The 25,441-nt window shown below is 39.3% G+C and overlaps 1 protein-coding gene across 1 annotated transcript in view; it reads right to left on the reverse strand.

Moving 5' to 3' along the window:
- Positions 1 to 16,297, reverse strand: part of RGS20 (regulator of G protein signaling 20) — a 38,771-nt gene extending 22,474 nt beyond the window's left edge. Inside the window, exon 1 of the mRNA XM_085313517.1 lies at positions 16,175 to 16,297. Coding sequence (XP_085169643.1) covers positions 16,175 to 16,297 — 123 coding nt within the window. The remainder of the gene's footprint in view (positions 1 to 16,174) is intronic.
- Between the last annotated feature and the right edge of the window lie 9,144 nt (positions 16,298 to 25,441).

Raw genomic sequence — 25,441 nt, forward strand, 5'->3', positions numbered from 1 at the left:
CCGCGGCCCGTTCGCGGGCGCCGCGCCCTGTCCGTGGTGCTGAACCTGCGCCGGCGCCGCCCGGCCTGCGGCTCCGCGGCTCCGCGGCTCGGCAGGGCCTCTCCGGTCTGCGAGCTGCGGGAGAGCGGGACCCTCCCCTTCCCGAGCTGAACCTCGTGGTCCGGGACAGGGGAAGCCGCTCCAGTAGAGCAGGAGCCCAGACTAGGAAAAGGCAGAAATCAGTGCTAGAGAAAAGGGAAGGCCGAGCCCTGCGGGGTCTCCTGGAGGCCTCCCTTTTCTCTGCTACTGATTTTCGCCTTTTCCTAATCTGGGCTTCATTTTTCCATCACGGTCCAGCAGCTCTTCCCAAAGCAGTTTCCCCAGTTCCGACCCACAACCATTCTATTGGCATCAAACAGGCGGTGTGACACCAGCCCTTCCCACGGGGATGGCACCATCCTCAGAGGCCTCAGCCGTGGCTGCCGCAGTGGGAGAACATGACTGTGGTGCCGTTCGTACCAGGTGAAGCAGCTCGGTAGAGCTGAGATCTGCAGGGAAAGCTGCCATTCCTGTGCACATGGGGAGCCTGCTGTTGCTTAGCAGCACGGAGAGTTCCCTTAGCTTTGATCAGGGAGGTGAGCTCCAGTGAAAGCTGGACAACATTCCCAAAGGAGAGAAACAAATAGAAAGGTTGATTTCTTCCCCCCGCCCCCTTAGTATTTCTCCTGCCTGGTGTTAAGGAGTCCTACTGCAAGTCTCTGCCTTTTTGGCTGTGGTAAAAAGCATATGACTGGATGTTAAGTATTACGATTACCAAGGCCTGGTCAGGACCTATAGAGATACTACAGGCTTGATAATTAGGATTAAATAATACTGTCTCACTCCTTGAGCAAAGGAAAGGGAAGAGGGTCTCAGCAGCAAGTGTACCATGGTGGTTCTTTATGTATCCTGAGATCAAATGCACTAGTTAACGCTGCTGGCCTTTGAATCCAGCTCCTAGTTACTCTGCTGGGAAGGGCAGTCACTGGGCACAGGTGACTCTCCCAAGTCTTCTCCAGACTCTGGTCCCAGGTGACCTGAATGTTAGCAAGTGTGCTTCATCAAGTGCAGGTTGAAAAGGCTGGAGAAGTGTAATGCCTTTGGAAGGTATGCTCTTTCTCCATCCTTCCCATTTCTCTCAGGGGAGGTCATGATCACATAACACGTTGTTAAAGATGGCTAGTTTTTTCAACATTAATAATGCATAGTACAGCATAAAAAGATTCACTTATTCTCCYTAGCATGAGCACTGTTAGGTAAATGAAGCCACTTAAACTGAGCATCTTCCAGGACTTGGCACTTGCAGACAACTCTGCCCATGTGCATGTACGTTTGCACTATTGTATAAGTACACAACACCTAAATCTTGAAACTGCTGAGCTGCTTAGATGCCTAACTCCTCTCAGAACTAGCAAAATAGGCACCTTCCCTCTGTTTTCTCTCTAATGGATGCAGACTGATGTCCAGCCACATAGAACAAGACTGTTCAGTATGCAATATTTTTCTTTTTTTTTATATCAGAAAGGAGTGGCCTTTTCTGGGAACTTCTTTGCTACTTAGTATTGTCCTTTAGTATGTTCCTTAGACTGTAGTCACTCTCTCTCTGTAGACCTGTTCAGTTGATATATTTTCCTCTTTTGTCTTTGTAGAAGGAAGGGACCTCTAATCATTACTATTATTGAAAATCTAAATGGTAATTTTTTACTTAAGGTCACTGAAAATGTGACCAGGTTCTAATAAACACAAAACAGAATGTGCATCTGTATTTTAATAACATGTTCTTTGGGATGTTTTTCAACATTCTAGCAGCTGCACTTCAACATCTGGCAGGTGCACTTCAACAGATGACATAAGAGATGGCATATTAGCTTTTTGTGGCTTGTTTTACTCTAAGGTGTTAAGATCGCTGGGCCTCACACTTGCACTTCTGCTCCTTGCCCAAGGAGAAATCATCCACCTCTTTATGTGAAGGAATGGGTGGCCTAGAGGCTTTGCAGGAACTAGCCTGTTTCAGTGTTTCCTGCTCACTTACTTGTTAAGTAGTGCGTTTCTTGACTCTTGAACAGAGCTGATTGATAGTGAATTAGGGAGCAATTCAAACGTGAAGTAARGAGGCATTTTTGTCTGTTTTCATTCACAGGAAAGTGCACTTGTTACAAATCACTTTATGCTAGACTCTTTGGGGAGAGGAGATATTTTTAGAATTAAAATGGCTTTCCAGAGACTTCAGTTAAACTTGTTTTTTTCCTTTTTTCTTTTCTTTTTTAAATATCAGCAATATTCTAGTATATGCTGTATTTTTTTCTTTAGTGAAACCTTAAAATGTAATCATACGTATGCTTTTAGAAGAACATACTTTAAGTAGCCATATTTTGAAGTCAACATAATGCAAGGGAAGTTTTGGGCAACAGCTTTCCTGAACTCTTAAATATTTGTATTCTTTTAACCTTAGTTACTCATAGGTATGAGTAACTTTTCTTAATGGAATTATTAGTAATTGATTTCAAATAGAAGGTTCAAGGCTGATGGAAGGCCAAATAAACCGGAGTCTTAAAACATGTAAAACTAACCAGAGAGCTGGTGGAGCAGTCCACAGAGCATTAGCTTACTCTGTATGCAGAAGATATGTGTTAGCACTTGATTTTTCATAAACATGGATAATGATGTATTCATTCTCTGTTAAGAATTTATTTTGTGTAAGGCCAAGGCTATGTCACTTATATTGTCAAAATGTAATCTTTCAATATGACATACACCCAAAGCCTAAAGCATAAGGCTTCTCTTAGTCTTTTGCCTGAGGATGAAGTTTCTCATGCTAAAATTTATGCTAAGGTATTGCATTAAATTAGGAGTCGTGCTTGAAAACGTCATTGTAATTGTTAGACTTGGCTTAACAGTGCAGTCAGAATTGTTTGCCATTTGTCGCACCGCTTAGTACTTTGAGAATTATTATAAGGTTGTTTTCTAGGGCAATATAGTTTCCCAGGGTCAGCCCTACTAAATATATATTATCACCCTTGCCAAAATTGCAGATCAGTATGGGAAAATGCGGATCTATATGCAGCTTACATCTGAAGCACTAATGAAAGGTATCTTTCAGAGAGAGGCGAAACACATTCCTGCATATACATCAGAGAYGCTGTCTTTGCAAACCAGAGTCAGTCCACAGCTGGTATAAACCTGCAGATCTAGGGTGAGTTCTCCAAATATTTATATATTAGTCAGCATCTATTCTGAAGTCTCTGGAAGTCTGGAAGTTAGCCTCTGCTGTCTCCACTCACAACCCTGTTTTCTTTCTACTCCTACATATCATGTCTTTCTTACTTCAAAGGAAGAGGAAGCTTAAAGAAAAATAATCTTTGAGCTGGAATTAGATATTAGAAATAAGGAGATGTTTTCCAGTAAGAGGTCTGAATGCTGTATTTCAGAGCATCAGTCAGCTCAGTGATGGCTCTGCTCCATGTCCTAGCCCCAGTGCAGCTGAGGCATGCAAGTGCCTTGATGTTTCTGAGCCCTCTCACTGGGGTCTGTGGCACAGCTCGTGCTCAAAACCCGTGGTGACTCAGAATTTCTGGCAGATTGACAGAAGACCCAGGAAGCCGACAGCTTGGGCAAAGGCTGTTTACTTAGAAGATGCAATATGACATACAGAGAAAGGAAATCTCTGATAGAGTATGATGGCATTAAGACACTAGGTCATTCATTTTATTTGCCTGGTTTGGCAATTTGAAGCCCTGCTATAGTCTAGTTGATGCTCTTGCCTTATATATGTCAATAAATTGTTAAATATGCAATGCCAATTACATTTTTTAATCAAGAGGTCATATAGAGATCTGATTCTATCTTCCTTTTTTTTTTTTTTTTTTTTTTTTTTTTTTTTTTTGTAAATCTTTGAATTATTTAGAACTATTAAAAACCTTATGGTTTTGGACTGTTTTCTTCTTCTTCTTCTTTTTTTTAAGATGATCTCCATTAAGACAATATTCTGTTAGTTTATGTCTCGATGACATTAGAAAAATATAGCAAAGATCTGGGCAAAAAGCAGACCAGAAAAAGATAATCTATGTACAAAGATTTGTGACTTTTCAGATCATGGAATGGCAAATTGCTAAGTAACCCTCATTACCAGCTTCCAGCAGGTGTCACTGTGTATCTACAATTTGAATGGGGAACCTACTCTGTTGAAGATCAGTAATAAACGCTAAAGCAGTATACCCCCCACCTTGTTCCTTCCCCTTCTAGTATTGATTCTTTTCTCTGCCCACAATCGAAATTATTAGAAATAAAGTAGGAGACTATAGATATTTTTCTCTTTTCATGATTAGGAAAAAAAAAATTCTTCACAGTGTCAATGATATTCAAGAGAGATGTGTCTAATCATGACCTGCAGGGATATGCCTGATAGTGTATCATGACATAACTTAATTTTTCAGGATCCTTACTGCACAGGTGCTTGGTAAGTAATAAATATAGTCAAATTAAGTAAGACTCCCAAACTGACATGAATGCCATTTTTAGATCTAGAAAATATTTTGTAATTATAGTGCAGAACTGATTCAGAAAGAAAGATTAATGGAATCAATCTGGAACAAATGTTCCCAAACAACTTGAATTTTCAGAATAATTCAAAGTGAGTTTGAAAACCTGATTGCAAAATGTAGCTGCACAATAATACTGACAAGACTGCTGAGGAAGCCACTGGGACTTCTGCCATTGACTTGACTGTAGGTGGAATCAGATTTCTGACCTCAGGAAATCTGGAAAAATTTGAGGAATTATGYAGCCATATGAAAAGGCTGATGAGAAGAAATATAATTCACTCACAGGATGTAGTAGAGCACATGAGAAGGTATCACAGCTAAAATGCACTACGTTATAATTCCTTTGAAAAAGAAGCACAAAAGAATAAAGAGCAGGCAATGAGAGAGTACTGAAGGGTGAAATTAGAAAGAATTGTATAAGAAATGAGAATATTCTAGGTTGATAAATGTTAGCACGAAGAGCAAACCCTGTATTTGTCATATCACAGAATAGTTTGAACTGTGACTAGTAATATTTCTTCAACATATTAGAAAAGACCTTTGAATGATGATGGGAGGAAAATATCCATTAAATGTAATGTTTGTTTAGCCGTAGATTTACAAATGGTATCATTTTCCAGGTCTCTTCTAACACCATAGATGCCGAGTTGCAGATTATGGGTGCTGAGGATCTGTCCTTAGTTTATGGAGAAGGCATGTGATGTGTTCCTGTGAAACCATGTGTTTTTCCTGCCTGATGGTCAGAGAGACAGACACTCCTTTCTGCAGACTAGGCCACCTCYTCCGACTACTCTGGGGCTCTCTACCGTGTTTCCCTATACTCAAAAATACAAAGTACTTTGCTGTGGATTCAAGGTGAATTCTAGGAGCATCTTAAAAGAGACTGAAAACAGGAGTCTAGATGACAAGAAACTGGGACAAACCTTGCAGACAAAGGTTGTGGCAGCCACCCGAGTTACCCTACTGTTTCTAAAGACCATGCCCTTCTCCTGGGTGTCTGAAATGTTCCTTCTAATCTCCTTTCTGCAATTCATTTCAAATGCTCACTTCAAATTTCAAACTTCAAATGTCTGACAAGACAAAGTAGGACTGAAAGTGTCCTGTCTGCAAGACCCTGTACTTACTTCTCTGATCTGTAACAGCTTAAACTTACTGCTCCTGATGATTTGGAAAGGCTGGTGAGAATCGAATGGAGTTCGGCTTTTCTTTCTGTTTAAGTGTGTCTGCCTATAAGTGGTACACATATGGTATGTAAGAGAAAGCACAGCTTCTTCATGAGTCTGAAACAGTTTTACAGTCTGATCATGCAGCTGTTGCTCAGGTAAATCATTCAAGCAGATGTTATTCTTGTACTTAAATGATGTGCATGCACTTATCCCAGCAGGGTCTGTACGAACACAATAGATACAGTGCAGTGAGCTAGTCTGTCATAAAAATAGCAATCATCTTTCAGAATCACATATTTCAGTGAACTTGAAGAAATTCCAGTTTGAAGAAATGTCCTTGGCATTTAAGAACATGATTCATTTATCAGTTTTCTGACTGGAGACCTATCCAGCTATTCCATGCCAAATCCCCCAGAAGATCTAGGTATCTAGGTATAAACTAAAACCCACTCTTTTACCCTCTTATTTAGAACTCATATCACATGTTGTATATGCTGCATTTGTTGACATGCAGATTCCAGGTAACTTGGATCATTAAACAGAGCAAGAAATTGCAAGTGAAAAAACAGGACAAAAGGACAGAACAGAGCAACTCGGCCCTGGCCCAATCTTAGTACCTGTATGAACCCAAGGACAAGCTCTGAGTACCAACATTCACAAAAATTGTGAGTGCCACACACTAAATTCTAAATTCCAGAATTGATAAGGAGTCCCTAAAAAGAGATTCCCTTCTACAGAAACATCCCATCCATAAGAATGCTTGTGTTTAAGCAAATTGGTTTGGTAATCAAATGAGAAAACCGTATGCTTTGCAAAATCCAGCACTGCAATGCAAGAAAAGTAATACTTCCTAATATCATAATCCTTCTACCCCTCATAATAAATACCACCTTTTTTTCTATTCAGGAACAAATACTTTATTCCGTTTCAATCTAAGTCTGATCTGCTGTTCTTGTTGTTCTTATCTTGAAGGTAGCAGTTAAGTTGAAAGAATCAGTCCTGAAGTAGTTCACACAAGATGTCACTGGGAATATCATAGCTACTTCCTGAAATTAGGCCTTGTTCGCAAATGGAACTGAATAGGTAATGAAACAAAATTGAGCCACTCCTTATTCTACATGAATTATTCAGCCTACACCTGACATCTCTAGACTCCTGAGAGTAATTTTCATCTTTCTTGTGAGTATAACTAAATGCTTGCAACAGTGAACCAGGAAAACTGATAGGACATTTTGTAAAAAGATCATCAGTGGGCAGTTCCTCCTTTGCTGCAGTCTGTTAATGCCTTTAACAGTAGATATGRTATTTTAGGATAGCTTTATTTTGAGCATACTGTAAGTATAATACTGAAGACAATTAACCTCTTGGCCTGATTCCAACCAGATTTGGTGGTAAACTAAGATCTCAAAGATATCAACATCTAAGTTCCTGCAAGTTTCATTAGCCTCAGTGCCCAGTATAGAGACTGGCTATGGGAAAGGCTAGGTCTTTGTAGACATCAAAATTGATCAATAACCAGACACAGATCCAGTGGAAACCAGACTTCACCAGTTCCCATGTTCACAGATCATCATTTCACAAGCATTCCCCTTCAGCAYATCTTTTGGACCTGCCTCACAGTTCAGTTTTTTATGCTTGTGATGAAACATACTGTTCCTTATGTTCCACATAAGTAGGTACTTTCTTTCCCTGTGTGGGCTCTGGAAGATGTATGATGGTCTCTCCTCCACATTTCCTGGCTTGGCAGGGCTTTGACTTTGACCAGCTCTGAGCAGGATGCACATGGCCATCACCTAGAAAACCTGGACCTGGATTTTGAAATTAAGGTATTTGTAGTAGGGGCCAACAATATCCGGGCCTGAGTAGGCTTTAAATGGATTGAAAGAAACATTTCTATTCCCATAGTATCTCTGAAYTTGTTCTAGAAGATTTTGCTTTGAGAAAATGAATATGTGATTCRTAACTACTTTTTCTTTGCACTGCTAATGGGAAACATGTATCARGTAGTGTGCATTGTGTGCAAACAGTAAGGGAAGGGAAAGGAATAAATTACTTTTCCTGTCCACTAGAGCAAAGTAGAACAAGGAGGAATGGATTTAAACTGCAGGCAGAAACATTTAAGTTAAATATGGGTTTTAATCAGTAGCCTAGTGAAGCACTGGAGCAGGCTGCCTAGATTGTGGAATCTGCATCAATGAGATTTTTAAAAAGCAGATGAGGTATACCTGTGCCAGAGGGGCTTGGGGATGACTGACTGTAGCAGAAYGGGTCAGATGGCACTATCCAGCTCTCACCCAGATCTGCCTTCAATGATATTGTGCCCCACATCACCCTCCTGATCACTGGATTTGCTGCTTAGGGTGGAGTAGCCCATATCTGTGACCCAGGTGTGACTTATCCTGGCAGTTTGGGCYCCTCTGACAGTCTGAAAGACCTGACAAATCTGAGGTGGAAGTGGCAMATGCAATGTTTCTTGATTTTTCTTATTTCTTATTCTATGCCATGAGGTGTATTGGAAATAAAACAGGGTGTAATGGGAATACACTGTGCTCAGGAAACCTGTATCATCCTTTAAGAGGAAAAATACTAGATCAGAGCAACACTAGCTATATTGTATCACTTATCACTCTGGAGTTGGTGATGCACAAAAGTACCTCGTTTTAGTTTTGTATTTTAACACTTAGTGGAAATCACTTAGCTTTATCAGTCTAGGTATGAGAGGCATACTATGGGGTACCAATTAACTCCTCCTGAAAGGTTAACAGACACTGAAAATAGCTGCTTTTTTGAGAAGAAGCTTCCATGGTTTTCCAGAGATGAGGGGCTGCTTATCTTTTCCAGTATCCTTTATCTAAACTGTTGATTCTTATTGGTGTAAGGCTATCCTAGATTAATAGATTTATATCAGATATCATATTTACATCATATATTTATAAATCCTAAATTGTCCATATCTTAAATCAGTTGATTTAGAACCTAGGTGAGTGGGGAATTTAGTAGCCAGCATGACATTTTGTTCCRCTTAAAAAAAGGTCTTCTTGTATTAATGCAAAAAATAGTCTGCAGTAATTCAGGACAGGCTAGATTGTTTTGCTGAAAAAATTCTGGAATTAGTATAAAAACGGATTATCTTTTCATTAAATTCATTAAATTACTTTTCTGACAGTAGCATCCTTATCAGCCCAAGATTTTTCATTTTTCTGTTTCAAAGGTACRTAGTTAAGAAGGAAGTTTTAGGGCTGTTTAGGGTAAAATATGTAAATCACTAAATTGGAAAAACACATGATTGCAAAGTATTACAAATTATTCCTGAGGACTAGATAAATTCAACTTCAATAATATGCAAGTAATCCACCTGTTAATGTGTAATACATTGTTATTTCGACAACTTTTGCAAAAGAATAYCCTGATAATTGCCTGTATAGCTATTACTGGCTCACAGACACTACTGAACAATGTATGTATCTGTTCTCAGAACTGTGTTTCTGGATGTAAAAGAAAAATCCTTTATGAATTAAAAAGAGTTATAATTATTCTTATGCCATGCAATTATGGAACAGTTTTAAAAAGATACTGTGATGAGCTCTCTTTGTTTCATAGAAATACAGAATAGTTGAAGTTGGCAGGGACCTCTGAAGATTGTCCAGTCCCATGCACTGCTCAAAGCAGGGTCAGCTAGAGTAGTTACTCAGGATCTTGTTCAGTAAGGTTTTGAGTATTTCAAGGATCTCCACAGCCTCTCCAGGCAACCTGTTCAAGTGTTTGACCACTCTCACAGTGAAAAAAATCCTTTTTTTATTCCTGACAGAATCATTCCTGTATAAGCCAATTCATCTGTTCTTATGTTCATGCATGATGCTAATAATCAAAGTATATTATTACATTTTAAAGGYGCTAAATTTAATGGTTTGACTTGTCTGGTGCATACTAGCGTACAAAGGACATTCAGACGAGACTTGGGGGAAGAAGACCCTAAACCAAATGTGGAAGGCCTCTGCAAGGCTGCATAAGGCTACTAAGCAAGTAGGTAGTGTGAGAATGCCTCTTCTTCCCTTTAGCTTTGCTAGTGGCCTGTTGTGTGTCCCTSACCTCAGCTAGGTCTGCTGAAGGGTGTCCTCAATACGCAGTGCTTCACCTTGGCTCCCAGCCAAACCCACAAGTCTGAACTATGCATCTAGGGCTGCCCCCTTACAGTATAAGGACAAGTTAGATATCCAAATATATTATCCTCCAAATCCCATCATGCCCCAAAGAGACAAGAAMCTTCCAACACAGGAAAAAGGCTTTGTGATGCATCCCTCAGAGGGAGTTAYGGGCTTGATTTGGCATTGCAGAGCTGTATCATCCTTCATTTGGAGTCACTGCCTCAGATTCCCCCCTAGATCTAGATGTCTGAGTGCACTGCTGCTAGTGTATTTGTTGGAAATAAAGGAGATACAGGTCTAAATTCTTATTCTGCTGTGATTTTGTATGGGTTCATCTGCTGGACTAATGACCTAGCCACTGGGTTGCCAGTGAAGGTATGTCAATCTCAGCTTTCAGAAGTCTTCTCCCTGGCRTGGATCTGGCTGACCAGACCAGGGAAAGGAGGAAAACTTCTCAATCTAGCTCTAAGTGAGCTAGATCCCAATGGAATTCAGTTTGGGCTTCACTGAATACCTGACAGAAAGGAAAATGGAAGCATCTCTTGATGAAGGGACATCAACTCACATCTCTGCTTGGGAAGTATTTTAAGCACAGAGTAGGAATCACCACCTCCTCTGTAGTCCAAGGGATATTAAAGTATTATACAACAAAGAATAATTCCGGCAAAAGGGAAGGAAGAGACAGCTACTGTCCTGCTCAGGGATATATTGCAGTAAGTAGTCAGGAGTGTGTGGCTTCAAGTCACCACAGGGGTAAGTTTTGAACCTGGACCTCGCAGAATTTGGGTGACAGGAGCATGTGCTAGGCTATCAGATGTGAAAGGAGTCACTGTCCTGGGTCAGGACAGGAAGGCTTAAAAGAGTTGGAGTCTGTGAYTGAAAAATGAAAGGAGATGCCTTTCTTGTAGCTGGAAGTTAAGTATCTGTAACGTTACCTGATATTCCTGCTGATGGCCACCTCTCCAGAATTGTGGCTTTCTGAATTCTATTCTTATGCATTTATTTCTGCTCAGACCTTATACAGATTCATAATYTCTAACTTAGAACTATGGATCCTAGCAGGTAGTGAGGAACCTAACTTCAGCTTGCTGTCATGCTATTCAGTGCGGTGACTGTAAGTCTTTTMGATATGAGAATATTTATTAAATAGAGTTATTATGTTTGTTTTGTATTCCAGTTCTGTATTTTTTACTTTCAACTTCACATTTGTATTCTGTTCCACCTCCCACACCCAATACAGAAAACCATAGGTGCTTTAACTGACTGACAGATTCGTACCCTGATGTAAATCCTTCAAAGACAAAATGTCCTTGCAAAAGTTATGTATGCTATCAAATGAGCACGTTGAAAGGGGACACTAACGTGCAAAGTAACTAATACAGTCTTTGTCAAAGCATAAATTACCCTAATAAACGTTATTGACTTTGGTATGGAGTAATACTGAAACACTGCTCCAGAGTATTTTCTGGTTCTGAAAACAGCCATTAGTGAAACAAAATCTTCCTTGGAATTCTCTTGCAAACAACAGAAACCACTTCCAGCTTCAACCTGGGCCTTCTGTAGCGAGACTGATGGGCCTTGATCCTCCTAATAGGAGGCAGGCCCCAATGGACACTACAGGTCACAAAAGCTTTTAGGACTGATACAACCTTTAAAAATATGCAGGACCAACCCTTTTTTAACTAGTAAAAATACTTCAGGGACAAGATATATCATTGTTATAATGGATACATGGCCAAGCAAATATTTAACAGCACAGAAGACTATTGAGAAATAATGTTCTTCAGCTTGTCCTAGGGATTACTTTGCTTACCTTTAAAATCAACTGCATATTTTTTAACCTCATTATCTTAGTTTAATCTGTAAGTTTTCTACTTACATAATCTAAATAGGCACTCTTTTCCCTACCTAAAGGTGTATTGTGCCACCAAAGAAGTTGTCAGTAAGACTAGATACTCAATTTGGTGATGACAATACCCTGTAATTTTTCCATTTCTCACAAATAAATCTGGTTCCAGTTGAAAAAATGTTGTTCATGAATAAAACAGAGCATCAAACATACCTCAAATGTTACATCTCAAAAGAATAACTGTATCTGGCAAAGAGGAAGAGCACTAGCTGCCAAACAATTCAGTCCACAGCCATGCAGTCTGCATCCCTTGTCTGTCTCAAACATAAGAATTAGTTAAAATGTGACTTACTAAAGACTACGTTTCATCCTATTTAACTAGGCACAGTGCTGTTTAAAAGAATGGTGAGAGTGTGTTCTTGGTATAAATTACTGTTTGGTTTGCTTCTAACATCCTGTGACACAACCACAAGCTTTAAAAGATACACAAAYGCTACTGCAATAAAATACAAAAACCAGGCTTCACTGAATAAACATTTCTGACATGGAAACCTACTTGAGAGAGATTATACTGACTGAAGAGGGTAAGTAAATTTGCTAATATTAGGACTTGTCCTGCTCTTACAAAAGATAATGACAATATCTACCTTCAGTGGGACTGGTAACACTGCCAGTAATAACTGACGACACTTACACTGCACTTATCACCTGAAGATCCTACAGTGTTTTACAAAGCAGAGCAATCATGCAGCTGGCACATTGTTCTTTGCAAACAACATTTATGAATTTTGACCTTTCTGGAGTCATTTGTGGAGGGATCCCTATTTCATCAAACAAATGATGATTCGCAGTAGTTGTTGAATAATTTAGATGAGCTATGCTTGGTCAGGAGTAGTTTGCACATTATATGCAGTTGATATGCAGTTGATGGAATAGTGTTTGGCATCCTCAAATTCACAAAGGATTTCTGTACAACTGAAATTTGCCACATGAAGGAAAAAAAGATGCCATGCTTCGCTTGGGCTGCTCCCCCAGACAGACAGTGTCCTTGTGGCCATTTCAGTTTCTGCACCATCTCCCACACAGAACTCAGATAGGTGGGATTTGGGGGCAGGAAGGCAGTGCTAATGCAACCGAGTCTCATTTGGGTACTCGTAAGATCTCAGGCTACGGGTYGATGTTTAAGGAGCCTTAATTGTTGCTGTCTGCCTTTCCTGGGYACACACCTCCTAATTTCATGTTATGCTTTCCTTTGCCCCTCTGTTCCATGACTTGGGGAACAGCCAAAATAAAGCTGTCACTGGTAGGACAGTTTCAGCAGGAGCTGGAAAGGATTCTGCTGTCTTATCTGCACTTGCCCAGTCATATATTGACTCTAGGTATATTATTCATGTAACCAAATCTGGAGCCCTTATGCTTTACAATCATAGTTATGTTATATTAGTGAAACAGTGCGAAAGGTCCTATCCAGAGGTAACCTGGGCATAAATTGAAATATGGCATTTCTGTGGACAGCACTCTCATTCTCTTCTGAGGAAGTGATAGCAACAAGCTCTGTTAACAGTATTTTAGCCAAATGTTGTAATTAGGAAAATATTAGGTGACCTACCTGCAACGTCTTATGATTTTTATGCTCARTACAATRTTTTGGGGGTGTTAATTTAACTGGCATAAARTACTTTAGAAGTACAGGAGAAAGTGCCCATATTGACTCTGGGTTAAATAAGTCCTTGTATTTTGGTGTTGAGACTGCTAAGAAGCAGTTTATTCACTCTTCCTTTTTAACACTTTTATAAAGCAAGATGCAAACATGTCAAAGGGAAAGGCTTTTTAAGCAATGCAACTGGAGATTAGAAATAAACAACAAACTTCATTTAAATGTTATGAAGAGAATTTTTAAAGACCTTTAAACTCTGCCTACCACTTTTTTTCTTGTAATATAGTTGYTCTTTGAAAAGCATATTCAAGAATAAATAAACCTAATTCAAGTGTTTTCTTAAAAGATGGTTATTTTTCTTTAGTCCAATATATTTAATATTTCAWTTTTTTTACTATTTGGCATGTTGAAATAGATGGCAATTAATGTCAGAATTAGCCACTGCTCACATTCAGAAACAYCAAGTATAAAAAATCACCTAAAGCTGAAGGGAACAAGGGAGTTAATAAGGACTGTGGAATCATTCTGATCAAAGTCCCTGTCAGTCAAGCAAATTTATAAATCTAAACATACAGTTTGTCCTTAGGGATAAACCTCGCATATGGAAACACTGTAGCAGAAAGAATTTGAACTTTCTGCAAGATTCAGTGTCACTGGGAAAAAACAAACAAACAAACAAACAAACAAAAAAAACTCCCATGATCTTGTCTATTCTGAGAGTGTAAATGGCAAACTGATCTTGAATCTTTTGAGCTTAGGTTAACTTCCTAAGATCTGGGAAATCCTGTGTCTTGATTTCCTGTCATTAAAAGTAAAAAGTGTTTATTTCCTAAATAAAGTAAAACTTGCTTTTTATTTATTTTTGTACTTCAGTCTTACACACAGATTTTCCAGTTTTGTATCACTAATACAGCCCTTGTAGACAAACTTCTCTGACATCAACATTAAGTACGAGTTATTGATGCTAGTAACAAAAATGGCAACAAGAAGAAGTACTTAACTACTAGTAGCATTGCTCACATCACTTATGGACACTAAGAATATTATTTGTTTTCTCAGTTGTGGAGAAATGTTCCATCAGAGTGTACAGCCTCATGCAAGGGCTTCCACAAAACTGAAATTTCACCTCAGCTGGGCTCATGAAGAGATTGTGGAACAACTCACAGGCTGTCACTGCCGCCTTTGTCCATAACCAGAGTTCAGAGCAACACAGATGGAGCTGCAGCATTTAGAAACATAACCACAATATAAACCAAATGCCACAGATGATAACCAATGGGAGAAGGGAAGCTGACTGCACTGGTGTTTAAATATGGACAGTAAGCAACCCTGAACCTTGCAGTGTCATTTATCTCTGCAGATAAACTTCCCTATAGAGCAGAGAAATAGTATGTAATGTCTGTTATGTCCCTGATTCACTTCCGTGCACCATGTTCTGAGAGATTTGGCAACAAACTGGCRTAAGTTCAGGTAAGAGACTTAAAAGTGATCAGCAAGCTGAAAGGAAGGATTCAGCTGGGATAAATAATACGATGACTAAATGAAAAATGGCTGGTGACATGAGCTGAAAATAATTCAGTATATGAGTTTCAGAAGCTAGGAATACCAAGGGTGAAATTCAAGGACCATTTATTTTACTGTGACAAAACTCCCTCTGCCTTCACAAAGGCTGAGAAGTCACCAGGCTTGGTGTGCTAAATGGACAGATAACTAGGGATAATGACATGAAATGTTGAAAGGAGAGTATTTTGTTGATTATCAGAAAGTAGCAAAGCAAAAGCGGTGAAAGTCATATAGGATTTGTGAGGAGTGTATTACTGTGTGTAATTCAAATGACAGGGCTTCCAGGGAGCAGATGTGCATTGGCTAAGGAGCTGGGTTGAGAAGCCTATTCTTGCTTTAACTTGTACAGCTATAAGACAGATACGGGACAAGGAATGACTTTTTCATCCTCACTGCCTTTGACCAGATGCATCTATTCTTTTGACTGCTTGCCTTAGTCTTTCTCCACTCTGGTGCTAAGTTAGTCCAAAAAATTCCCACTCTGTGTGGTTTCAAGAGTACATAGCTTCACTGCACATCTTAGCCATCACAGTGCCTTCCCCACCATGCACTAGGGTGTATCACTTTGTACCAAAGTTTTAATAATATACCTGTCACTCTTGCTCCATTGAGCTGCACAAGAACATGCTGCTCATCATCAATAATGTTGGTTTACCTCTCAACTTTCAGGCTTATGATGAAAACTAGAAGATAGATAACAGTTGTTTTTAAGTAAGGAAAATGGTTCASCTCTGCAGTTTCACTAGAGGTGATTTACTGTAACACCCTAATAGATTTTACTATTAAATTGTGTTTGATTTCTTTGGTGTGTCTTCTTTTGATGACTACCAATAAAAATCATTTGAGGTAGCATCAGTAAAAAATGCAGATCTCTTCAGCTTTTAAACACCAAGAAGCATCATATTTTCCCTGACTCTTTACCCCAGATTAGCTCTGCAAAGTATGAATCATATTKATGAGTTAGATGGATGTGTTTAATTTGTTGTTTGAAAGCAGGCTCTCAGAGGGATGGAGGATCACCAGCTCTTTTGTCGCTGTGGTTGCAACATGCTGAGAAACAGAGCGCAGGGGATGCGGCTCAGGAATAACAGAAAGCTATGTGAATAGAGATGTCTGGGTGACAAATAGGCTTTGATTGTTATGTATCACCTTAACACTTTTCTTTTTTCTTCTTTCCAAACATGCCCTTTCCTCCCTCTTTCAGGACATTTGGATAACCCTGGATTTTGTCTTACCTTGAAAAACTGCTGTGCTGCTTTAATGTCCTCCTCATTTTCATTTTGTAGGGTYTCCTTTGCTTGACAATTGTCTGCATGGTAGCGGTGCGTCCTGAAATAGAGCAAAAATTGCCTCCACATCGATCAAATAACAGGGCTGTTCCTGAATCCAGTTATACAGTGACCTTTYTTGGAAAAGCACTAGTTCTATTTAACGATGAAACAAAACCAGATCCCAGACATTGGGCTGAATGACAACAGCATAGAGATGGCTTGTCCTTACASCGATGGGCAAATGTCTGGGCCTCTKGCAGCCTGTCCGTTGTTTCCTGCAGTTGCCGCAGTTCTGAAGACAAGCAGGATTATCTGCCCTCAGATATCTGCAGTGCCTCATCCCCTGAACATCGTGCCAGCTTAGAGATTAGACTTACTACTTCACAGGTTTTAATAAATTCAGAAGGAGGAAGAAAGGTTCACAGTGATTGAACACGTGCCAGAGAAGTGGGCTGTTAACAATCATGGAGCACATTTTAGCATCTTACAGCTAATGGATTTCATTTACAACTTGAAGTAAGAAGCAATTCACCACATAGTTATATTCTGAGACAGTACCAGATAGAGATGCCTGTCTTAGGTCAGTGGTATCTGTGAATCACATTTTTGCTAAATGAATGAACAGATGGTCTAGTGGTAATCCATCCAGCCCCAATGAAAATACCACATTAGCAGCAGCTATGTCTCCAGATAGAGACAAACTAAATATAAAGACTAAGGATCCAGGTAGATTATTAATAGATTACTTCTCTTAGCTTTACAGAGTGCTGCCAGACCTTTGCCTTCTATTTGTCAACATTCACTCATCATTTATTTTTTCTGCGCTTTGAAATATAGATGGAAGAAACAGAAAAAAATGGAAGGAAAATCGAATTATTGAGAATTTTTAATGCAAATAATCATTTAAACATTGTTTACAATTCTGGATATTAGTAACACTGTTATAATGAAAGCTAAGTAAACAATAGCATTCTTTGCATGGGAAGGCACTCAGGAGCTTTTAAAAATTCTTGYCCTGGAGATGGCAGAAATTCAAAATCATAGCTGTGTTAGTGTGCCTTGAAAGTAATGAAACTTTCAATGTATTCATGAATATTTTCAATTCTAAGAATTTTATATTTTACATTTGCATTTTCTTCTACCTGAGAAGTTCCTATAAGCTGGCAACTAAGAGCATTTCTATTTTTGAAGTGTCATATGGGATATTCCAACTGTTTTGAAAGTTTCCAACTTCTTCACGTTGAAAAATATGCCTAAACCAACATTTTTTTCTGTCAGGAGTCAAAAGCTTTGACAATCCAGCACTGTAGTTATATATATATATATCTGCAGTTATAGTGTCTCTTGTGGGAAGTGATCCCTTGGCTATATTTCTGTCTTTTTTTTTCAGAGAAGTCCAGTAAGTGCCAAAGAGGAAAAATAAACCAAAGAAGAACGAACTCCTCCCCCCCCACACACACACACTTTTCTCAGCATTTGGCTTAACAAGCTCAATTGCACTAAAAACCCCTGTCTGCTAGGAAAGCTGTTGCATAAACTTTGTTAATATGCCTGACTTTGGCAGACATACTGCTGGAGTTTAAGTAACAACCTTTTTTTCTATCCTCAGACCAGACTTATTGTCACAGCTGCACTGTGTAGCTCAGCTTTTCCCTTTTCCTTCAAAAAACTAGTGCTCTGACCTAGTCTTTTGGGGAAGAGAGGATGAAGATAGAGGATCTATTACTCTTTTATTTTATCCCAAGGATGGGCTTTATTTCACCTGGTGCTGCAGCAGATTCTAAGAGGAGAGCCAGCTCTTTCTACATATTCAAGCGTCTTGTCTAACCATTTGTGGTTGGAGCACAGCCTGCTGCTGGGAGGAGGAGAGATGCTGCAGGCTGCAAAGAGGGGCTGGAGATTGAGAGATCCTCTACTTTAAAATACAGAAGTGCGTATCTGTGAGATAAGAGACAGACAGACAGAGAGAGAGACTAGAGAGAGACTTTCCCCTATTCCCTAAAATAATGTACTCCTCTATTTTAACTTCAGTTGTATCAAGGTTATCAATACAGCTATTTTTTTTCTGGCCTTTAAGCTGCTGTTTTTGAAAAGTACTTTCAGATTTTCTGATAATATATCATTGTTCAATTCTACTGGGAGAAACAAACTGAAGATGTATTTATTACAATGAAATGTTAATTTTTCTGTTGACAACACAGTTTCTATTGAAGATGACATATGTATGGCTTCTTAACTGAGCATGAAAATTCAATTTCAAAGAGGCTGTAGAGCAATCAGAAGATTGCCTGGTATGAAACTTGCAAAATTGTGCTATATTAGCTTTATCAGATCCTCTCAGCCAGCATTTGATTAATTTAGAAGAGAAATGAGACAAATTCTATGTCCTAGAAGCCAGATAATTCTATATTGTATGTGAGGATTTACTCTTTTGTTTAAAAAATGCTCAAAGAATAATGACCCCCTACTATGACAAAGACACTAGAGGTAAAATAAGAAGAGAAAATAAAGACAGTCTAGGCAGTAAAAAACCTGCTCACAGTGGGCCAATCTTGACATCTTAGTGAGCTAGTCTCACTTACTCAGGCAAAAGGGCAGTGAAGCATTCCATATCTCTTCACATTGAAAAGTCATTTCTGTGTCTACAAAAGGAATCTTCTTCTGTGAGAACCTTCCACCCTTAGACAGAAGGGGAAAATGTCTTGGGTCTCCCGTTCCCGTGCCCCAGAAGCACCCCGATGTCTGTGTTAATAGTGTCTTAGTGTGAAGCAAACATGAAATCTGCTGGGAGAAACAGATTAAATGGGAAAACAATGAGATGTAAATAAATATATCAATATATATCTAAATAATTAGTTCTATTTATTTCATCCTGAAGTTTAGACTGAATGCCTTACAATTTTCTGAGCACCCTCACTGGTGGAAAGGAAGGGCAAACTGTATCTTTTGGGAGACAATTAGTGGTCTTCARCTTTAGGCCTTATGAAATAAGTATTAGGCTTATGTACTGGATAATGTGCTGGAGGACTCATTCAGATGTATTTCTTGTCATCTTGCAGTAGAGTTAGATTACTGTAGGGTCATTTCTTTTTTGCAATGTTATTTTCTTCCATACTATATAGTGGTGCTTTGGGGAAAGGAGTATTTTAAATTTACAGCAACATTTTCTTTTGGTTTAGTTCTGGTTTTGCACTCCCCATTAATGTGACCTTGAACAAATTTCTTTATATTTCTCTTTGTCTTGGTTTATCTGGCAAACAAAGATTCTCCTACTTTATGTTAGAGCTGTATGGACATAACCACTGATGCTTAAAATGCCTTCAAGTCTCACTCCTTATAAAACCAGCCAGATTCCTCATAACATTGCTCTCTTCCAACCCACAGAGAGATCTGAATCTTAGTTATTTCATCTTATCTGTTGCTGCCTTTCTCCTAGTACATTTTATAAGATAACAGGATTTGGAATGAAAAAAGAGAAAACCATGTTTAACTGAGGTGTTGCTGACCAAGTGCATTGGGTAGTTGGTTCTGTGGAGGAAGACAGGTGTCCTAATGTTGCAATGTACCTGTGCAGGCTTTGCCCCGAAAGAAGCCATTCAAGGAAGCCCACTTGTAGGGCTCTCATCCATACCTTGTCATGTGACGTATATGTTGCTCCTTTGTGCTCCTTCCTACATTGCTCTGGGAGGATGGGTTTTAAGCCTTGGGAAAGCAGAAACTTGAGCACTCAGAAGATCTGATCTAAAGCCCTRGATGAATCACCTTAAGGTAAAATGAGGTATGTGTTTTAGGAACAATAGTTCTTAAAGTGAGGCTACTCTTGTTCTTCTAGTGTGTGGGTACCATTTTGAAAATGTCCTCCTTTTAAACTTTCTGAACTGACCTCCCTCATGAAAAAAAGCTCAATCTAACTCACAAAGGGCCTAAGGTAAGATTTTGTGAAGTATGAACCACGTTTTCTTGTRTTTCTCCAAAGTTCCTTGTGGTAGACAAATAGATCAAATTATCGCCACATTTGATTTTTCTATTTATCAAGAATATTTTATGAATTGGAGAAGTGTATCCACCTTTCTGGACCTTCTGTGCATATGTCAGTTGGATAAGCTTTCCAAATCATTTCTTTGATACATGATAAAAACTAGAGACAGCCAGGGGATGTATAGAACGCTGAAAAGATTAAATGGCAGGTGTGCAAAACACTTCTGTAATTTGCAGAATATATGAGAGACAATGATACATTGTTTTTATTACAAGAAGGAAAGAACAGAAAAATACTCTCATGATCCAGCTGTCTRTAGCTGTACTGTGAGTATGACTCATCTGCATTCATTTTGCTGGTATTAAACTATTTCACATTTTTATTCTTTGTGATCTGAGTAATTTGTGACTTTTATGTCTGCATGCTGATATGCATTTCATTTGCTCTTTATTATCAATAAATTCATCTAAATACAGCAACATCCAATGAAGCTGTGCTTCCATGAGCATTGATGTGACCAAGATTAGCTAAATGAGAATTGTTTTTCAGCACCTGAATCCTGAAGGTTGGATACGCTTATGGAAAATAGGAGCACAGCGTTTTTCCAATCATAATCTCCAGCAAGATCCAGTTTGGAGAATCAAGAAGCATGATTAGAGCACTATGAAATGCTTTCCAAAGTTGATGACAAGTGATGGGTTTGTACTGGTTACTGAGAACCGCCTCTTGCTGTTTTGAGGACCATGGTGATTATAGGTACACATGAGAAACTGCTGTAATTATTATATAATGTTTTTGTTTCTCAAAACCCACCCTTGCAATGCACTGAAGTTCATTAACTCAGTGAGTGCCTTATGAAACTCACACTGAATGAAAATTTTAAGATGTGCCTAAGTGTTTGGCAGACTGAGTCAAGAACACCTGTCTATCTGTAGCATACACAGCATCCTGTGGCAAAGAATTCCCCGGTTTAACTATGCACTTACTTGGCAAGGGAGTATCTCCTTTTGCTTATTTTGAATCTTGGTCCTGCTAGTTTCTCTTCATGCCTCTAACTCTTGTACTGGCATAGCCAGTGAACAGCCATTCCCTACATGCCTTGTCCACTCCATTCCTGATTTTATACATTATCATAGCTTCCCTTAGTCATCTCTTTCTCAGACTAAAGAATCCATGTTGATTCATTTGATCCTCAAGCTGAATTTGTTCCATAACTTAATCACRTGTTTTACTGTTCTCTGTACCCTCCTACTTACGCTGTATCTTTTCAGGACTGCACAGAGTATGTAACGCTGCTGTTAACACTGTAACACTGCTGTTGAGCACCAAGGTGGTATTTTCATACAACTATTATAGACCAAGATCTCATTCCTGAGCAATGATAGTCAGCTTAGAGCCCACCACTGTCCATGTAAACATGGGATTGTCTTTTTCCCCATATGTATCACTTTATATTTATTTATACTCCAATTCCATCTGACCTAGCCACTCAATGTCACTAATTACTTCTACAGTTAGCCTTTTGCTAATTTGAATAGCTTCATATCAGTAGCAAATTTTGCGCCTCACTATCTACCCCCTTTCTTAAACATTTCTGAGTATGTCGATCAGCACAAACAGCAGCCAAATGCTTTTGGCATTCCACTGAACAGCCTTATCCAGTGTGAAAGTTGATCTTCTATTATGCTCTGTTGTATACATATCTTCCAAGAGTTATTAATTCATGCATATACCTTTCAACACAACAGAGGTTATTTTTCAAGAGCCCCTCCAGATACACCTTGCTGAATGCCTCTTGGAAATCCAAGCAGACTACCAGCCAGATGGAGTCTACCTTGTCTACACCTATATTGCCTGCTTCAAATAACTTAAAGAATTGTGAGATGTAACTGTCCTTTACAAAGTTGTGGTGACCTTTTGTTAATGTCTTGCATTTATTCCTTCACCTGGTGCATTGCAGGGTGTGGGGATGTGTGTATATATGTGTATACCTGTGTATGTATAAATATAAAATAAATATATTATTATAAATGTATATTGAGGACCAATACATTGTTTGTATTCTCTAATATGGTGCAMTGTGTCCAATAACTAGATTCTTTGTTAGAGATTCRGTTAATACAGCTTGTACAGGTAGCACATTTACCATTTGATAGTTCCTCTAGAACTGCCCTCTGGAACTCCTGTTAAAAAATAATGTAATTAACCGCAATTATAACTATTTCTCCTGTCTTTGTATTTCTCTTTCTGCTAATTCAGTAGATGCATGCTTTCAGTTATTACGCCTCATTAAAAAATTGCAGGAAGATTATAGTAAAATATTTTTTACTGYAGCATCTCAACAATCTGTGAAATTAATAATAAAGCTAGTATCAACCATTTTTGTGACACTGTCAAAATAGCAAATCATATCTTTTCATTTTTTTTAATAAAAAGACTATGTTACAGTATTGATTAGAAATTAAACTGCAAACAGCAAACTGTCTTCTTTTAGCCAGACTGAGTGGATGGTGCTGGACTTTTGCAGATGGTGTAAATACTCAAAAAAATAAAAAAAAAAAAAAAAAAAACCCAAACCAGTCTGCTATAAAAAAGACCAGCAATGACGTAATCAGGTAAGATGTCTACTAATCAGTTCTTTCTAAATAAGAGAGCACATTGAGCTCCAAAGTGAAAACATGAATTTATACTCTCCATACAAAAACTGCTCAGTATAAAGCACTGAAACAATACTGAAATTAGGGAYTAGAACTGAGAGAATGACAATCCTATTCAGTTAAACCATGATTCTGCCAAGGGTGGTGAGAAATATACAGTGCAAAATATTATACAGTCCAGTGCTTTGACCGATTTCCTAGAAAGAGGTGATTGCAAGCAGAAGAAATGGCTTTGCATGTCTAAGCAAGTATTCTGASCCATGATAGACACAGTGGTGCAGGATGACTGTAACACTACTGGTGTGTTAAAAATGGCAGCTGCAACTGCATTTTCAGAGATACTAATCTGCTTGCTATGGGTTTCCTAAGCTCTAAGAACACCTATTGGACTGAGCCTTGAAAGTAAAGACGGAAGAAGCACCTGGTCTGGGTATGTGAAGGCGCTAAGTTATTTGTGTTTTCAGTGCTGGGACGTTCTGGAATGTGAAGTGTGAGCACAAGTATCATTCTAAACAACCCATGAAGTTTCAAGGAAGGAAAGCCTTAAGTACTGCCAGTAACACACTGGCTAGAATGGTTAAATGGCTAGGATGGATAGAGTGATATTCATCACCACTGGTAATGTGATTCGAAATGATTGTGGAAAAGGTGAAAATGTTTATTCCAGATACCCRATGCCAGAGCCAGAAACAAGAGCAGTAAAACATACTACAGAAACAGAAAATGCTGAAATGCTGAATCCCAGGGGGATAGAAAGTTACAAATACTCATAAAAGATGGAACTGTTTAAAATAAGCCTAATTCTCTCAGCCACAGAAATAAATTCAGAGTGAAATGTATTGTAATTTGCAAAGTAACATTTCTGTTGAGACTGTGTGGACACTTGTACACTRGATATCAATAATTCTACAAGCTTTTCTTATTAATGTATGCCAGAAACATGCAAGAACACAGACAAGTTAGATTAAACCTCAAGGTACCATATTAATTCACAGAATCACATTAATGGTTGTATTTATCACATACTAGTTGACACAGTGTGCAGACTGCTTAGAGAGCTTTATTCTGCACATAAAGAAATAGATGGCAAATGCTCTTATTTGGATTGTATCTGGTATTTCAGTTAAGTTCATGTTATCAATAAATCAATGTTTTTATTGTAATATGAAGAAAGATAAATTTTAAAAGAGAAAAGTTTTCATGGAAGATGTATAATTAGTTTTAATCAGTGCAGAGTAATGAAGAACTCTCTTGATTTATAAAAACACAAGAGATAATGGGCAACTGTAATTCAAAGAACAGCGTACCCCTAAATAGAAAATACACGGAGGCCCTAACAAAATGAGAAGTTAACTGTAGACATCCCTAAGCTCTAAATTGGCTTTCTCAGTCTGCTTACACACAAAGCTCACTGTGACCTACTTTTCTATTCTCTCTCTTCCCCCCTGATAGCAGAACTACTTTTCAGAATCATTTCTGATGAGAGACTGGTAGGTTTATGTACTTCATCACAGTATGACTTGACAACTTTGCTCATCAGCTAAAGAGTTTTTCTAGCAAACGTGGAAGCTCARGTCTGTGGTTTCCAAAACACTTAAGCGTTCAGTCTGAAAAGCTTCTAGCTCTTTTTACCTGTGAAAACAAAGCCCAACATACACTGGATATCTTTTTTAAAAAAGAAAACTTTGTGCAGGGTATGTCTCCTGGTGAGATACAAGTTGGGAGGGACCAAACAGGGCATTCTTGGAGCATATCCTGATGCACGTGATGAGATGAGGGGCAGGTGTGCTGCTGTGGGCTGTGTGACACGACACAACGCAGCAGAGCGCAYGCAGCGCATTTCGGTAGAGAAGCAGGGGCCTCGGTCCACTTGCCTGCTTTCCAGCAGTAGGAAAAGATAAGCTTGCCCCGTTGCCGCATGAGAAATGGAGAGAGAAAATTCTGGGTCTGGACAAAAACGCAGACCTCAGTGACTGCCCTGACAAACCAGGATGTTGGGTCTGTCCCGAGCGCGAAGCAGTTTGCAGACGGCTCCTACTGCTTCATGCAGGCACTGGGTGCCTGCCACCTGCTCCCCATTCCGGCACTTTCCCTGCCCGGGGCTTGAACTCTTCTGCCAGCGGGGCTCAGCGCCTGCTGCAGCTGCTAGCCCAGGCCTGGTCCTCCCGAGGCGCCCCTCCCTRGGCCCGCTCGGATGCCCGCCAGCTCGCTCAGACCCAGGAAGGCCCCGGAGGCCAACTTCAGCCTCACRAAGCCAGTCCCAATTTCTGCTGGGGAAACTGTGAGGCATTTCTCACTAGCAACTAACATGCACACGCGGCTGCATGTACCCTCAGTGTGGAATTATATCCTTATACAAAATCATATATAGAGAGATTAAAAAATGTATCTATAGCTTGGGTATATTTTAAATATGTGTATGTATTTTCAATCCTGTATAGATCTATAAATGTGTATAAATACATATACCACACGTACAGGAAACGTGTGTCATATGCACACACATGCCCACAGCCTGCTACGGGCTCTCGCCGCAGCGCAGCCGCCAACGGCCGCCGCCAACGGCCGCCGCCTCAGGCGCCCCCCGCCCCTGCG

This window comes from Rhea americana, unplaced genomic scaffold, assembly GCF_003343005.1.
Source record: "Rhea americana isolate MKP2758 unplaced genomic scaffold, rheAme1 scaffold_39, whole genome shotgun sequence".
NCBI classification, from domain to species: Eukaryota; Metazoa; Chordata; class Aves; order Rheiformes; family Rheidae; genus Rhea; species Rhea americana.